We start from the raw sequence: 18,283 nt of genomic DNA on the forward strand, positions 1-18,283 counted from the left end.
TTGAGCTTCTGTGGTTGGTTCTAGCATATGAAATCCTTAAAGGAAAGGATGACTTTCTTGTGACCTTCGGAAAAAGAAATTAGACACTCACCAATGCCTCCTGTCTTGTGGCCATCTTTAAAAAAAAATTTAAGGCGTATTTTTATTTAATTTATTTATTTTTCCAGCTTTATTGAGGTATAAATGATACAGAACATTCTTTAAGTTTAAGGTGTACAAGGTGATGGTTTGATACCTGTATGTATTGCAAAATGATCACCACAGTAAGGTTAGTTAACGCCTTCATCACCTCACGTAATTACCTTTTTTTGTGGTGAGAAACATTTAAGATCTACTCTCTTTGTAACTTTCAGGTATACAATACAGTATTTTTAATTATAGTCACCATTCTGTACATTAGATGCCCAGAACTTACTCATCTTACAGCTTGAAGTCTGTACCCTTAGACCAACATCTATCTCCCCTTTTCCTCCTCCTGCAACCCCTGGAAACCACCTTTCTACTCCCTGTTTCTATGAGTTTGGCTTTTTTCAGATTCCACATGTCAGTGAGATCATACAGTGTTTGTCTTTCTTTGTCTGACTTACTTCACTTAGCATAATGCCCTCAGGTTCCATCCATGTTGTCACGAATGGCAGGATTGTCTTCTTTTTTTTTTTACGACTTAATAGTATTCCAGTGTCTGTGTATATACACACACACTACATTTTCTTTATCCATTCGTCTACCAGTGGACTCTAAGGTTATTTCTATGTCTCGGCTATTGTAAGTAATGCTGCAGTGAACATGGGGTTGCAGATATCTCTTTTGAGATCGTGATTTCATTTCCTTTGGATATATACCCAGAAGTGGAATTGCTGGATCTTTTGGCAGTTCTGTTTTTAATCTTTTGAAGAACCTCCACACCATTTTTCATAGTGGCTGCACCAGTTTACATTCTCACCAACAGTGCACAAGGATTTCCTTTTCCCTATGTCCTCACCATCCCTTGTTATCTCTTGTCTTGTTTACAGTAGCCATTCTAACAGGTATGAGGTGATATTTCATTGTGGTTTTGATTTCCCTGATGGTTAGTGATGTGGGGCATTTTTTGTATACCTGTTGGGTATTTGCGTGGTGCGACCATCTTTTCATAGGTGGTGGCCCACTAGTGTATGTGACCACTTTATATATGACAGTACCTCAGAATTCTAGTAAAGGACTAGTAAAAATTGAATGATGCCTTCTTTCATCACATTCCCTGAGTGTACCCTGAGAGCCTGGTGTGGTTCCAAGCACTATGTATGTAGCAATAAATAAAACATAGATGTGTTCTGTTGTTATGACACTTACTCTCTAGAGGAGAGGGGATACAGACTATGACAAACATTAAGAAAAAGTACAACAGATGTTAGAAGGTGTAAGTCCCACAGTGAAAAATAAAGGTGTTCGATAGAAAGTGTCAAAGGAGGGGTGCAGTTTTTTGTTTTTGTTTTTTTGCTGTACGCGGGCCTCTCACTGTTGTGGCCTCTCCCATTGCGGAGCACAGGCTCTGGACGCGCAGGCTCAGCGGCCATGGCTCACGGGCCCAGCCGCTCCGCGGCATGTGGGATCTTCCCGGACCGGGGCACGAACCCGTGTCCCCTGCATCGGCAGGCAGGCTCTCAACCACTGCGCCACCAGGGAAGCCCACCTTTCCTTTCTTGATTGTTCCTCTGACCTGTAACGGCTCACTCTACCATTATATTATCTTTGAACCCATTCGCATGTGTAGATCTTGTCTAACCAAACGAATTGTAAACTCCTCAAAGACAAAGCCTCTGCCTTTACCTTTGTTTACATCCGCTGCAGCCGCTGTTATGATTTGCCTAATGTTAGTGTGACAAGTACCGCATTCTTTCAGTTATAATATATAATTGTAAAAGTGAAAAATCAATACTGATCTAATAACCCCTATGGCAGGGATGGAGAGAAGAAAAGATTATCTTAAATATACATGTTGAGGGTAAGATACATTCTGCCTTTAGCAATGTTTAAATATCCTAAAGACACACACATACACATGTACACACGCACATGCACAAAAAACATCTTGAAAGTGAGGAACTGTTGAGTCGATTGGCTTTCTAACTTCATAAGTTTGCTTATTAATACTGTCCTCCGTGAGGTCATTTATTTTGGTCTTCATAATTTCAATTCCATTAGTATTTTTCTAATAAACTATGTTGGTGTGGAATGTCATTGTCAAAGGGAAGGAATAAAGATTAGAAAGTCGGGCGTTCAGTGCTAGTGCAAGCTGTCGCATGCAGGTGGTGACTTGGAGACAGTGAAGAGCATTGTTTCAGAGCCCTTGTGGGTCACGGCATGCGGGCCGCCCCTCCCCCTGCCCTCTCTCCAACGTGTCCTCTTGTCTCTTAGCTTTGTCCCACCTCAAGGCATTCTGTGTGCAGTTGTGCCTGTCACACTGTTCTTCCTGCTTTCTCATCCAAACCACTTCCCTCCCCACGGTGGCTCAGTGACCCCTCAGTTTAAATAAAACTTGCTCCAGGAAGCGTGAGTCAAGTTCTCAGTCACTCCTTTCCTAGCCCTGTCTGCTGTTTCCTAATCTATTCTACAGTTATTTATTGGACACTAGATATAGGCCAAGTCCTGTGCTGGGCCCTGGTGGAAAAGCTGTGAATAAATTAGAAAACAATCTGTGTCCACGTGGAGCTTACATTCCAGTGAAATAATGGAAGTGCACATTATTTGAAGATGTGCTTTGTGCATTCTGAGTATCGTATTTGATACTTTTAATAAATCTAGGTGACAGTTACTATCATTATATTTATTTTACAGATGGATATGCAGGCTTAGGGAAGTTAACTAACGTGTACCAGGCACAAAGCTGGTAAGGGGCAATCCCAGACAGGCGGCCTGGAGCCCAAGTCTGTACCTTTACCAAGCCTTTTATTCCATGCTGCCTTGATACATGCTTACTGTGTGCATGCATGAATGAATTTCCCAATACTTTCTGAGCTCTTATGGATTTTCTTACAGTTTTCTTATGGATTCTTAACTAATTGCATAATCCATGGTTTGGAGTGACAGGCATATCATTTAGGCAAAGTAGTTACTGAGAAATTCAAAGCTAGATGTGCATCTATATGGTCACAGAGTTCTTATATCTGAACCTTATCTTCACAAAGGACATAGGAAAGGCCCAACTTAAACTCATTATTTTACTTCCTCTGGGTTTCCATCCACTGGTTCTGTTAGCATAAGGCCATCAGGAAAGAGGCTTGGGGCATTTGGGACGGCTTTGGATGCTAGAAGTGTCCAAGGTCAAAGTCAGTGGGTAAAGAGAAAGAAAGGAATCAGGACCATTAAAAGTCAAGACTTGAAGGGAATTCCCTAGCAGTTCGGTGGTTAGGACTCAGTGCTTTCACTGCCGTGGGCCTGGGTTAAATCCCTGGTTGGGGAACTAAGATTCTGCAAGCTGCATGGTGTGGCCAAAAAGAAAAACGTCAAGACTGTGTATTTGCAAGTCTGTGATAGATGAACCCATTAGAACGTCTTTGCTCTGTGTTGTGTTTTCTCCAGAGATGTGAAGCAGACGTAGCCGTATTAGGTTATGTAAGACCATTACCCCTTTGATGTGCTTTTTTTTTGACTTCCTTTCCTTTCCTTTTTTCTTTTTTTCCCTATTTTCTTCTTACTTGCCTTGGGAAGTTGGCCCATTATATTATTTTGCCAAAGGCCTCTAATAACATTTTAAATGGCTTGTAAAGCTGCTTATGAAACAGCACCAGGGACTTCCCTGCTGGCGTGATGGTTAAGAATCCACCTGCCAATGCAGGGGACAAGGGTTCGAGCCCTGCTCCGGGAGGATCCAACATGCCGCAGAACAACTAAGCCCGTGCGCCACAACTACTGAAGCCCACGCACCTAGAGCCTGTGCTCCGCAACAAGAGAAGCCATGGCAATGAGAAGCCCACGCACCGCAACGAAGAGTAGCCCCCGCTTGACACAACTAGAGAAAACCTGCACGCAGCCACGAAGACCCAACGTAGCCAAAAATAAATAACTAAATAAATTTATAGAAACAGCACCAAACAAGTCTGTTGGGTTGAGGGGCATGAATGAAATAAAAGAACTCGTGGGTAGAGGTTAGAAGAGACTGTATGGAAGAGCATCTAAGGTCAATTTTGTACATTATCCACGCTTTCTGGGTCGCTGCTGTCCCACTGAAGGGCATATACCTTTGAACAGTATGGATGAAAGTCCCAACAATTAGGCAAACCAAAGGCCTAATTCCTGTTCTGTTTAGAGCTCTTTAGTGCATGTTTGTGCCTTTAACGCAAACTGGCGGCCTCTTGGCCAGATCTGGTCCTTAGAGGCATTTTGGCTCCCACAGCTTAAACAAAAAAAAAAAAGGAAAAAGTTGCCAACATTAAAAAATTCAGGTTATTTCATATAAAAATCAAAATTTCTGATTTCTCTTAGACAATCAGAAGTGTGGCTACATTGGACTCGTATTTCCCCATTTAAACGTGACCAGGGCTGACTGGTGGCTGGTGTCCATTAGCTACGCTCCCTCTGTGTGGCTGTGTGTTGTAGGGGTCTGAGCATCTTTATCCATTCACGTTCTTTGTCTGAACCCTGATGGAATTTGAGGTTGTGACTCCTGGTTCTTTCTGTAAGTGGTAAGTGTGTATGTGTGAGTGTGTGTATGTGTGAGTGTGTGTATGTGTTAGTGTGTGTATGTGTGTGAGTGTCTGTGTCTTTCAGATCCTTAGGTGGAGGCAGGGAAAGTCTGTGTACTTTCAAGAAGAATACTTGATACTCTGTTTTGATTTAGTTTGTTTCTGATCACAGTAATTATTTAGAGAGTCAGATGTCATTAAAGGATGGTTGTGGCTTTGTTATGTTAACCAAAAGCAGACATTGGATAAAAGAGTGATTTTCAAAGAGTAGATTTCACTAGTTAGTGAGTCATAATGTAAATTAAGCACTTCACCACTGGTATTAAAAAATATAATAGAGGGGCTTCCCTGGTGGTGCAGTGGTTAAGAGCCCGCCTGCCGATGCAGGGGACACGGGTTCGTGCCCCGGTCCGGGAAGATCCCACATTCCGCGGAGCGGCTGGGCCCGTGAGCCATGGCCGCTGAGCCTGCACGTCCGGAGCCTGTGCTTCGCAACGGCAGAGGCCACAGCAGTGAGAGGCCTGCGTACCGCAAAAAAAAAAAAAAAAAAAAATATATATATATATATATATATATATATATATATATAAAATAGAAAATATTAACATATTATAAATTGATGTTAGATAAATAGCTAAATAATAACTAGGTGATAGATAAATAGATCAACAGATGTACTAGGTCACAATCTAAGCTATACTTATTACTGCGGGTTGCCGTTACAAAAACCTTAAAAGCCACTAGATTGTCAAGTTTTAGAAACACAGCTGCAGGGTTTGCTATGAATCAATTTTCCTACAAATGTTTCCCAGTAACAGGTACCTTCATCCTTTCTGCCACCAAGGTTGGCATCTAAGTAAGTAAAAATGACCTCTGCCCTAGAGGAAACAGAAGAGCACCTCTTCCTGTTTAATAATTGATTGAGGTTACCCTCCTCTTAACAAATTATATTTCCATCTTTGATGGAAAAAAAAAGTGGTGTGAAAAAATTAAAACCTTGCGGAATTAGGTGCCAAGTAGCAGAGTCAAATTTGTATGGTGGATCAAATAAAGAGGGGATAGCAGTGAGGACTGAAGTATTTTAGGAAGTCTTCAGGAAGGAAATGGGACTTGAGTAAATATGCTTTGAATTTTAGTTTTTAGTTCTTCCTTGGATTAGGATGACTCAATAATTAAAATCACATGATCAACCTCATAAGCTAGTTCTTTATATTAGCTGGTTGAAAGAGCCTTCTAGTTTTTCTCTTTCTTCTTACATGGTCCATATTAGTGAAATTCAAGCGAGGCAGGTTTTGACCAATTAACGTATGCTAAGCTATATGTGCTGAAAATTGCCATATGGCCGTGGTATTGAGCCAACTGTGGAAAATAAGGATAAGTCTTCCTTTCTTGTTGCACTAACTGCATAGACTGGAATAGATAAAATATTTAACAGGTTTGGGTTGAAAATTTGCTTAGTTTCCATGCTGTGTTAAAAAGTTCTTTAGATGTGAGCCTCTAGGTGTGAGCAAAACTCAGGCATTAAGGCCAGTATTCAGTTTTTCAGCAAGAGATTCTGAGGTGGAAGGAGTGGAATTGTATTTTAGAATAATGAAGTAATTATTAATAAATATAAATAATATAATAATTAAATATTGTTCTTTAAAACAAAAACAACCTCTTAGTTTATCTTTGATATACGTATGTATCAAAATCAGAACTTTAAAAAATATCCTTTTAAAAATTATCCTTGATAATAGGATTTTGTCCAAGTCTTTAAAAATATTTAGAGTAATTAAATATATTTATTAATTATATGTAACACACTATACATATATATATACATGTATGTATGTATGTGTGCGTGTATATATAGTAGTTAAAACACATTTATTTGGTTCTTGCCTAATTATGTGTACCTATCTTCCATTATTAATATAATTCATTTTTTAACAGTCTGAGGTAGAAATGATCCTCTTCTTAATCCCTAACATTAATGTTGAAACCCATCTAGCTTTCCTTGAGTAACTTCTCTTATGTTCCACACATTAATTCAGCAAAGTTATGTTCATTTAAAAAAAAAACCTCTTAGCTGTGTTTGGTTCATCTCATGGAGTGAACACCTAGAGTAAAATTTGATCTGTGATTTGGGAAAGCATAGTTGCCTTTGGGAGTGAAATCACTCTTCAAGCCATTGTCTGTAAGGAAGGTTAGGACAGAATCTGAGAGTCATAGAATCCTTCTTTTACCTCTGAGCTACATGGCGCCGTTTCTGATGAGTTTCTGATTCACGCACTGTGATGGGAAGGCCGTAGCACAGGTGTCCTCTTTGAGACTCATACAGGAAGTAGAGGGATTATACTAAGAATCCAGAAACAGCTTATTAACCTTCTATGACAAAACCTTCAGGACAAAAAACATTGGGCACCATTTTGGCTTAAAGTGATTGGTTCCCTGTCCTTATTAATACCAATTCATCGAACACTTTGATTCTAGTTAACTCTGTTTAGCACATGTGAACAAGGATCCTAATCTCATACAAAATAAATGAGCCTCGTATCAGACTACTCTAGGCTTTAGGGGCATTGAACTTGTAGGAGCTGGTTTTCAGAAGCTCTCTGTCTTTGTTTTCACAGGATGTGTGAGACTGGTGAAGGGCTGTTTATCTTTCAGACGCGAGATGGGGAGGCCATCTACCAGAAAGTCCACTCTGCTGCCTTGGCCATAGCTGAGCAGCACGAGCGCTTGCTACAGAGCGTGAAAAATTCAATGGTACGTGTGGAATTTCTTGCTTACGACCCAGTGTACGCCGCTGTAGAATTTAGTCTCGGAATCTTTGTGCTGAAAATATGGTCAGTATATTTTTGGGCAGAAGATTTACTCCTGTACTCAGCAATGTAGTACTTGGATTAAATGCCATCCTTGGAAAGCTCCAAAAGGCCACCTGGTAACACAGTAACTATACACTGCCTCATCATCTGTTTACCCGCTTTGTGCCTCAGTTGTTACCTGTGTGTTTAATCAACGTGGGCTCCTACAACAAAACACCATAGACTGAGTGAGTTATAAAAAACAAATTTATTTATTCCTCACTGGGAGGTTGGGAAGTCCAAGATCAAGGTGCCGGCGGATTCTGGTGTGACCCGCTCCCTGGTTCATGGATGGCTGTCTTTTCACTGTGTCTCATATGGCAGAAAGGGTGAGAGATCTCTGTGGGGTCTCTTTTGTAAGAGCGCTAATGCCATTCATGAGGGCTCTGCCCTCATGACCTAAGCATCTCCCATAGGCCCTACCTTCTAATGCCATCACTTTGGGGGTTAAGATTTGAGCATATGAATTTGGGAGTGGGGGACACAATATTCAGTCCATTGCAGTGTGTGTGTATGTACAGTAAAATCATTTTGGATATGTATGGAAATCTATAGACACAGCTATGTGGGTTATCGATCTATAGATATATATAATATTTTTAACTGTAGCAGAAGTAGTCATTTCAAATGTCAGCAGAGGTCAGAGAGAAAATGAAGGTGAGAGAAGAGGGCTGAGAGGAAACTGGGGTGAAATATCAAAAGCTCAAGACCAGACAACTGTCGACATGAGATCGTGGTTTCCGTGTAGGAGAGTTCTTGATTTTTCCAGATAAGTCAAGAATTTGACTGTTTATAGTATCTTCCCGTTTGTAACTGTTGGAAATTAATTCCAGCTGAAACCAACAACAAAAACCAGTAATGCTTTGTGGGACAAAGGAAACCTACCTGTAAGACTCCATCCTGCCCACAACCATGCATTTGCCATCTCTAGTGGGTAAACCTTCATAGTCATCAATGTATAAAAACACTGCAAACGCAAATACACATGAGCGTACGTAAATTCTCTCCCAGAACCCCTACTCTTTAATTGCTTAGTGCCAGGGACTGTGCATTGTACAGACAATTATGATTCATGAGCTTCTTCTTTAAGAACAGTAAATTTACAAAATGCGAAATGAATGTACAACAGTTAAATAATGCAAATCATGCAGTGTGGCTGCAAACACATGCATAGAGATTCACATCTGGAAAGAAATCTGCAAAACCAAAAGGAACTGGGTTGGCATGGTAACATTAGGGCCGTTTGAAAAGTTATGATTTAACCGTGTGGGGTGGTTGGATTTAAAGATGGGAAAAGCATGTAGTATGATCTATCCCAAAGGATCCCCAGATTATTCCCGAACAACTTGTGCATGCAGCGCTCTGGGATTTTAGAGCAGGGATCAGCAAAACTTTAGTAAAGGGCGAGATAGCAATATTTTAGGCTTTGTGGTCAAAGATAGTTTCTGCTGCAACTGTTTAACTTTGCCATTGTAAAGCCAAAGCGAGCAAAAGGAGAGAAGGAGGGAGGGAGGAGAGTTCAAGTTGTTTTGAACTTACAGGGCAATGTCATTGCATTAAAGTTGTGCGCTACACAAGATGCCTTTAAAGGTCTGAAGAAGTTTTTTTAAGGTTACCTTTTTGTAAAGCCATCGATGAGCACACATTGTTATCTACTTGAAAAGCAGGTTCTGCACGCCCATGTTTTTCCATTTACGCCTCCTCATTACTTCCACTAAAAATTAATCAGGAGTATGAGTAATTCGTTCAGATCATCCTTTTGCAGTTTTAACTGGAATATAATGTTGTTTGCTCTTAATTTGCTGTATGCTTAACAAGTTCTATAAAATGAATGATTTTAAAAGTAAACACATCCTGTTTTAGATGGAAATGAGTAAGCTTCAAAACGGAATCTGAATCTCAAGGAAGTTAAACCGGCGATTGTGAAATGCTTAAAAATCAACATCCTTCAATCCATCTCTGATTAGGGGAGAAAAGAGATACTGTGCTAAAATGAAACAAATGAAGGTGATACTGAAGCCCCTAAGTTAGAGTTTTGCATATTCTGGTCACTGGGAGTGGATCCACGTGGATTGGCTCTATTCTTGACTAGGAATTGCCTTTATGCCACTACTGGCTTGCTTCTCTGAGATGGTCAAGGTCACGAATGGAGAAAGATGGTGAAGCTAACCTCATTATTCGGAAGCCCTAACCCGCTGTTAGCTGCCACTAACTCCCAAGACAGAATGCTTCACTGTGGAACGTATGACAGTTTGAAGTTGCAGCCTTGAGTGAAGGGGTTTGGATCAGACTTATGACCTTGAATCCCAGAAGTCAGAAAGAGGAGACTTGTGGGTCGGATAGTAATAATAACTTTTATTTTATTATCATCATCATTATAGTCATTATTGCGGTAGGCTGAACAACAGCTCCCCCAAATCTTTCCCACCTTAATCCCTGGAACCTGTGAACATTACCTTATATGGCAGAAGGGACTTTGCAGATGTGATTAAGTGAAAGCTCTTGAGATGGGGAGATTGTCCTGGATTATCCAGGTGGGCCCAGTGTCATCACAAGGTCCTTGTAAGAAGGAAGCCAGAGGAGTGAGAGCCAGACGGAAGGTGATGTGGCGATGGAAGCAGAGGGACAGACAGAGATTTTTGAAGGGTCTGTGCTGATGGTTTGAAGGTAGAAAGAGACGTGACCCAAAGAATATAGGTGGCCTCTAGAAACTGGAAAAAGCAAGGAAATGGATTCTCCCCTGGAACCTCCAAAAGGAACCAGCCCAGCTGACACCTTGACTTTAGCACAGTGAATCTGATTTCAGACCTCTGGCCTCCAGAGCCGTAAGGGGATAAATTTGTGTGGTTGTACATGTGGGAATTTGTTACAACAGCTATAGGTAACGAATACAATAATAATATCAAAAATAATAAAAATGTATCGTGTCTCTACTCTGTAGCAGACAATATTTTAAGGACTTTGTGTGTACTTTCTAACCCTCCCAATGACCCTTGGAGGGAGGGCGCAGCACCACCAGCTTGGAAGTAGTGGGGCTCCAATTTGGAGCAAGTGTGCTGGGATAACCCCACTTTACACTTTATCTTGGAATCAAGCCCCTAGACACGTTTTCTTTGCCCTGCATGAGATCAGGTCACTGCTGTTCTAAAAATTCCAAATTAACGGCTGACATTTAAAAGTTAAGAGGTTTCACATAAAGCTCAGATTTCTGTAGTATCTTAAAAAGTGAAAAGGCCACACTGATCTCACACCCCCACGTGGCAACCATCGGATATGCCTGGTGGTGCCTTCCCTCTTCAGGTAGAATGGAAATCTTCAGTTCTCCGCAGTCCCTACCACTCTCCATTGTCACTCAGCAAGTGGTCCTTCTCTGGGCATTTGCTAGCCATGCTGTGGCCAATTGATGTCCTCCCTATGTTACATGTATAAGTTTTCTGTTGCTGTGTAACAAAGTGCCACAAACTGTGCACCCTAAAACAACACACGTATGTTATCTCATAGTTGCCATGGGTCAAGAATGTTGGCATGGCTTACATGGGCCTCCGGCTTCAGATTCTCACAAGGCTGAGATACTCTAGTCTCATCTTAAGGTTAGACTGGGGAACGACCTGCTCACAAGCTCACAGTGGTTGTTAGTGGAAGTTAGTTCCTTGGGGCTGCAGGATCAAGGGCCTCAGTTTCTTGTTGGCTAGTGGATGGAGGCCATCCTTAGTTCCCAGGGACCACCCTCAACTTCTTGTCATGTGGGTTTCCCAACATAGCCACTTGCTTCATCAAAGTCAGCAAGACCACAATCCTATGTATCCTAACCATGGTCGTGACATCCCATCATCCCGTCATAGGCTCTTGGTTGGAAGCAAGTCACAAGTCCTTCCCACAGTCACGAGAGAGAGGGGACCACACAAGGGTGTGCACACCTAGAGGAGGAGATCAGGGGGCCACCTTGGTGTCTGTCCCCATACCATGCAAACTTCTGGAACAATGTTTATTTAGTGCTTTGATTTTACCTTTTAAGTATGTTTCCTGCTTTATGGCGTGTTGCTAATAATGCCATTTATTTATGAAGCATCTGCTAAATGCCAGGCTCTTTAGCAACAACAACCGTACCACTTATCAAGCCAGGCACTTTACTTGCTTTTTCTCTAATCACCACGATATCTCTGTGAAGTAGACCTATTCATTCGTTCTCATTTATTCATTCAAATATGTTTATTGTGGACATAATATGCTGTAGGATATAGCGGTAATTGACAGGTAAAGCCCATGATCTCATGGGTCTTATAATTCAAGGGAGTATTATTCATGACCCTTGACCTGGAAGGAATCACTCTCCAGATCTTATAGACGAGAAAACAGATGCTCACGGCGGTTAAGTCACTTGCCCACAGCCATAGAGCTCATTACTGTTGGAGCCAGAAATGCAGGATCCTTTTATTTGGTTGCTAAACCTCTACCTCTGGCCACAATGCCTTACTCCCCAGAAGGGTTTTAAAGCCCTTCTGTTTCTTTTATATCCGCGCTGGGAACCGTCTTAGCATTTTCAAATTACCCTGAATATCAGAGTACCTTTCAGAAATACATATCAACTCAGAGTATATGTTAAAAATTATTACTGTTATAAGAAATCTCGTTTCTTTTGGTACTTTTGGGACCAGATAGCAATCATGTTCCTCATAATCCTTCCCCCACCTCCTCTCCTTTTAAATTCAGTGTATTATGATTCATTCTAAATAGGGTGTAGAAGAGGGTGGGCGGGCCTGGGGTATTAGGGGAAGGACTAACTGTTGAATGAGATGGAGCCGCAGGAACTCGTTTGCTCACAAGCTGCGAGCTGCCCTGCTGGAGCAGCTACAGGGAAGCTCTGCCGGGACAGTTCGGGACTCCCCCGAGCAGCCAGCTATTTTTGCCACCTTGGAGATCAGTGTCTATAACAGAGTCTAATTTTGGAACAAGGAGTGGCAGTGTGGGGATGTTCCTCATTCCACGGCCGGGCCTGTCATTTTTAGAATTTCCTTCAAGGCGAGAGTGACAAGGTGAATGATGGCCATTTAGCAGCTCCCTTGGGGGCTGCAGGGCCGGGCTCCACTGGGGGTGACATTCAGGCCCCAGGGTGACGTCTCCCCCATCCTCTGCAGTCCTGACTGTGCTCCCACGTTTGAGAGTTTAATCTGAGCTCTTTCTGTGTCCCCTCTTTTCTGTTGTTGTTTAATTGATTTACTTCCAGACTTGGAAATAAATTTTGCAATTTATTTGCAAATTATTTGCAGATAAATTTTGTTAATCAGTTTGTAGAATTCAAGAGGAACTCTTCTACAGTTCTGCAAACCAAAGTAATTTATATTCAACCTAATTTTAAAAATGATAGTCTACACTTTTTTTTTTTTAAATATAGAGGGCATCAAAGAAAGCATAGAATCAATTTCACTACTACTCAGACTGAAAAAGACCCACACCTGCTGGGATTTTATGTGTAGAAACAGCCTTCTCACAACTGTGTCCCCACTCATCCACCCACAAAAAAATCAGTTTTTACCTCTTCTGTTTATGAGCTCTAGTTAATTGCGTTAACTTACAGATTTTTTTTTTTTTTTAGTGTACTACTTAAAGCAGTTATCAACTTTTTTTCACTCCTGAATATCCACTCCCTTTTCATAGCTTGGTATATTAATTATAATTCAAAAATCTTTTACTGAACATCTGTCTACTGCTTGCAAAGTAGATCTTTGCAAAGATGTAAAAATTTTTTTTTGCATCTTAAGGAGCTTGAAATTTAGATAAAAACTTATGATTTAAACCCTTCAAAACATGGAACAGTATAATCCTGTGATTCAATTTGCTCTGGTGCCCTTTAGAGGGCAATTTGTCCCTGTTGATCAAAATTCAATTCACATGTCTCTTTACTCAGCAATAGTACATCTAGGAATTTACTCTAAAAATGTACTACCGGAGGCAAAGCTGATGTGGACACGAATGGAGGGAGTTATTCGTTTTTGCTTACATTCCGCTGTTTTACAAACATTTGCTAAGCCCTGCTGTCCGCAGGGTGCTGGGGAAGTGATTGAAGAAGATGAAGTTCCCATTCTTGGGGAGCTTGTGTGTAATAGCAGAGATATCACCCAAAGGGGATAATTAGATAAGTTATGGCACATGATGTAACAGGAACTAAATGAGGCAGCTAAGTAGGGTCACACTTGGTACTATCGAACTTGTGTGAAGCACATGGGTGAAGAAGAGGCAGGACAGTAGGCAGAGTCCAACACACACTCACACCCACACTCGCACTCACACACGTGCTTTGTCAGTACAGAGTGAACTTCCGGCGGGATACAAACGTACTGGGTAATGTTCGTTACCTTTGGGGAGCAGGACTGGGGTTTGAGGGTCTGAGAAGGGGCTTTTATATTTCTCTGTATGTTTTTCTCTTCCATTAATTTTTTTTCTTTTTTTTTTTTTTTTTGTGTGTTACGCATGCCTCTCACTGCTGTGGCCTCTCCCGTTGCGGAGCACAGGCTCCGGACGCGCAGGCTCAGTGGCCGTGGCTCACGGGCCCAGCCGCTCCATGGCACGTGGGATCTTCCCGGACCCGGGCACGAACCCGTGTCCCCTGCATCGGCAGGCGGACTCTCAACCACTGCGCCACCAGGGAAGCCCTTGAATAGACAATTTTCTGAGCATAGAGAAAAAGGAAAATGAAGCCGGAATCCCAAATCCCATTCCCTCCCAGTGCCAAAACAAGGCACAGGTTCCAAGCAAGTCTTCTCTGAGAGGCTGGGGAAAATAGTCCCAGAGGTTATTAATTTCAGTGTACAGGTGGGGAGAGGGTTTCCTCGGTAAAGAGTTGTAAAAAGTTACCAGAAGCAAAGGGAAGGATGATTCTATTTTATGCATATGGCTGAGAATTCAAATGGCTCCGAGTAAATTGATGCAAATCACTTTCATTCCCCATGCAAGTAACCATTTGAGCACATCTGGTGCTCAGCAAGATGCTGTATTTGGAAATTTGGCCCCAAATGGTTGATTCCACTAACAGTCTGCTTTATCAAAGCTGCAGGCGACAGTGGAGGCATTGTTTCAGCCAGAGTTCTGCTCACCAAGTAGTGTCTGCTGCATTTTTTCTCTTAGCAAACTTTCTCTCCTGCTCACTTTTTCTTTTCTGTCTCTGTGTGTGTGTGTGTGTGTGTTTGTGACATTCAAAAGTAAGCCTCTGCTCGCTTTATTTCCTTGACAGTTCAGTCATATTCTGTGATATCTCGGTAACACTTTGATGATAGGAATACCCATCACTTCTGCTGTAAATGTCAGAACGAGGGAAAGGAGCTGGAGAAAGTGAAGACAGCTCTTTGGGTGGTTCCTGCCAAACATCTGTCGGAGCTGGATTCGGCAGCCCAGAAGCGCGGGTTTCACGAGAAAGCCGAGGGTGGCCACCTGTTTGGCAGATGGTTGATTTTCACTTGAGCAGAGGCCCCTGGGACAGTGAGGGTTCCAAGGGCTGGGAGAATCACTGGGAGATTCTACTCCCCAGGATTCCGTGGGTGTTCCCATCTCCTTGCACCTCCTTCGACTGTTTGCTATTTCTCTAAGCTTTGAAAATTTTATTTCTAAAATAAAATTTATTTCCAAAATTCAGATGCCCTTTTATCACTATGGACAGAACATGAGCCCATCCTTTAAGGTCTTCATGACATCTTCTGTGCTTTCCTGAGACATACACAGGATTCTGATATGAACTTTAGCTCTGCAGTAGGAGGCCAGGTCTTACATCCTGGCTGGGCATCTTGACCAGCTCAGTGTCCTTGGGCAGGTCACTTCCCCACCTGTAGTGTTTGTTCCCCTTTCTGTGAAAGAGGAGGTTGTATTAGTACATACCTTCCTGAGTGGCATAATGCCTGTGGTTTCCTGACATCGTGTCTGACACCTACTAAATCCAAGTCCACCTGCATTGTTAATGTTGACTTGGGAGTCAGAGAGGATAAGATGGCAAGTGGATGGAAGATGAGGGAGGTTTCTCATCCACTTACGGATTCATCTCTTCAGTCAAGTCAGCCAGTGTGTCCATCAGTGACTCAGTTATTCAGCCACTTTTTATTAAGTGCCGTCATACGAATCACACCAGACACTAGGTATATGAGCATAGATGTGGCATCTTCTCCACCACGGGAAGGAGAGCTCTGCTTACAGGAGGGTCTGCTCTCTTTTGTAGAGGACGGGACACCATTGTGCAGGCAGACGGTGACGTGACCTAAGCTAGGCTTTAAACTAGCTCTCTGGCCATTTACTATAAAATCCTGGGGGAAACAGAGGTTCTGTGTTTTATTTAAGTTTCCAGCCCCCAGCAGAGTGCATGCCTTGTAAATGATGCCCGGAGTATATAAATGCGTGGAATGAGGGAATGAATGAACCAAAGAACGCCAAGTGCAGAATTCACTGAAAGGGGTGAGGGGAGGCAGGGATGCAGGCAGGGAGAGCGTGAACGGAAAACTGAGTTCGGAGGCTTCGTCTAATTGAGGGATCATTAAAGTTGGAGTGAGCAGCTCCATCTGGCTCGACGCTGAGTGTCTGCATGCTTTATTTTGTTTAATTTTCACAACTATCCTTGGAGATCGGGATTGGTTTTTTGAATCCTATTTAATTTATTTTTACACAAACACATGTACGGAAATTTTAACTAACTGCAAAAATATAACCGTATAGAAGATGATTTGTGCTCTATTTTTTCCCTTTTATTATTGGTTTGCATGCCTCTTTCCCCTCTTTAGCAACTCCTAAAACTTAAAAGCGTGCACTTATCTTTCCATGTTTTCCTCCGTACCCATATAATCCTACACAGAAATCGACATCTACATACACACAGAGGTGGATAGACACACATAGATATCTACACAAGATATGGGTATTTGGGGGTCATTGTTGATTTTACAAAATCGTGATCATATTACACATTTGAAGAAACTACCCCCTGGTATTCTCATTCAACAGTAAATGTCTCACGGGAGTAGTTTAAAGTCATGTAGCCTGGGTCTGATTCAGGGGTTGGCAAGCTATGGCCGATGAGCAAAATCTAGCCTGTGCTTGTTTTTCTAAGTACAGTTTTATTAGAACACCGCTACACCCAATCCATTTTTACATTGTTATGGTTGCTTTCACGTGGAAATAAAAGAGGGGGTTCATTGGCACCATAGAGACTGGATGGCCTGCAGAGCCGAGGACATTTAATATTTGGCCCTTGACAGAAAAGTTTGCCAACCTTGGTCTCATTCATTCTTTTTAATGGTATGCATTTTATTGGCAATATTAGGTCCATTTCACGGAGGGAGAAATTGAGGCTCCATGGCTTACTGACAGTAATTGAAGAGCCAGGACAGGAACGTAAAGCCCAGGGTGTGAGTCAGTGGGAGCTGAAAGGAAGGAGGAAATTTGGGAGGCTTTGGAGGTAGAAGAGAGAATGTCTAGGGCCTGAGTGTGTGTCTGTGGTGTGGGCGGTGATGAGTTGAGGGAGCAGAAAAGGTGGGCTCTGGTTCCCCACCTTCTGAGGGCATCAGGGTCACCTGGAAGGCTCACTAAGCCACACGTGGATGTGCTCCACCTCCAGGGTTTCGGCAAGTGTGGGTGAGGCATTGGATTTTTTTTTTTTTTTTTTTTTTTTTTTGTGGTACGCCGGCCTCTCACTGCTGTGGCCTCTCCCATTGCGGAGCACAGGCTCCGGACGCGCAGGCTCAGCGGCCATGGCTCATGGGCCCAGCCGCTCCGCGGCACGTGGGATCCTCCTGGACCGGGGCACGAACCCACGTCCCCTGCATCGGCAGGCGGACTCTCAACCACTGCGCCACCAGGGAAGCCCCAGAGGCATTGGAATTTGAATGTCTAATAAGTTCTCAGGTGATGCTGATGCTGGTCCAGGAACCACACTTTGAGAACTGTGGCTCTAAAGTGACTCTGAGATTCCAGCTCCTTGGTCCATGGAAGAAATGGCACTGGAGCTAGAGAGAGCACAGCATGGGACCGCGTGCTTTGATGCCCTTTATACATACAAAAATTCGCAGTAAGACTTAACACCGATCATTCAGTGAACATACATTGCGCTGAGAACAGAGGTGTCAATGCAGCCATAATTCCCTCCTGGTCTAATTATATCGGACCTTAAGCAGTCTTTACGTGCATCTCAGCAGGATACATTCACGGTGTTTCATGTGTTTACAGAAGCAAGAACATGTGGTTAAGCTCTCTCGCTGGAGAAAGCTAGATCCTTTTAAGAAATCACTCCTCTAACTGAAGTGGGAGCGCACCTGTCCAGAAGGTGGAGGAAAGGTGGGCGCAAGAGCCGCTCTGCAGACCTCTGTTCAGACAGGACGATATAGCTCCTGTTGTCAACCCACAATGATTACAAAACTTGTTCAACAGCATTTGCATCTCGCTTCCAGAGGATTTGGTTACTGTCACTTAGCGTAGCAATTAGCATTTTAAGCGGTTTGTATTGATTAAATGAACGTGCTTCATCAAGCAGAAAGAACCCTGAAGAATGCAGCAGATGTAGTTATCTCAATGAATTACTCCCAGCACCAAACCGTACAAGCTTGCTAGAACTTTACAAGGGTGTTTGATAAACCTCAGAAATATAGATTTACCTCAAACTGGGTAAACAGATCACATACTACACAAACACATGCTGGATTTTTATGTCTTTTTAAAAAAAGTATCGTCTAAGACTATTGTTCTCTTTTAAGAGAGGCATTTGGTCTGGAATTTGTAGGAATAAACCTAACATTTTAAAGA

The 18,283-nt window shown here is 42.4% G+C and overlaps 1 protein-coding gene across 2 annotated transcripts in view; it reads left to right on the forward strand.

Moving 5' to 3' along the window:
- The window catches only part of DOK5 (docking protein 5), a gene marked incomplete at both ends in the record, with an annotated part of 140,595 nt that overhangs the window by 106,553 nt on the left and 15,759 nt on the right, over positions 1-18,283 (forward strand). For both annotated transcript variants that reach the window (XM_082857040.1, XM_082857041.1), the window contains one exon: positions 7,280-7,415. In XM_082857040.1, the coding sequence (XP_082713166.1) occupies positions 7,280-7,415 (136 nt within the window). The remainder of the gene's footprint in view (positions 1-7,279; positions 7,416-18,283) is intronic.

Source organism: Leucopleurus acutus, assembly GCF_964270905.1.
Source record: "Leucopleurus acutus genome assembly, chromosome: 16".
Taxonomy (NCBI): Eukaryota; Metazoa; Chordata; class Mammalia; order Artiodactyla; family Delphinidae; genus Leucopleurus; species Leucopleurus acutus.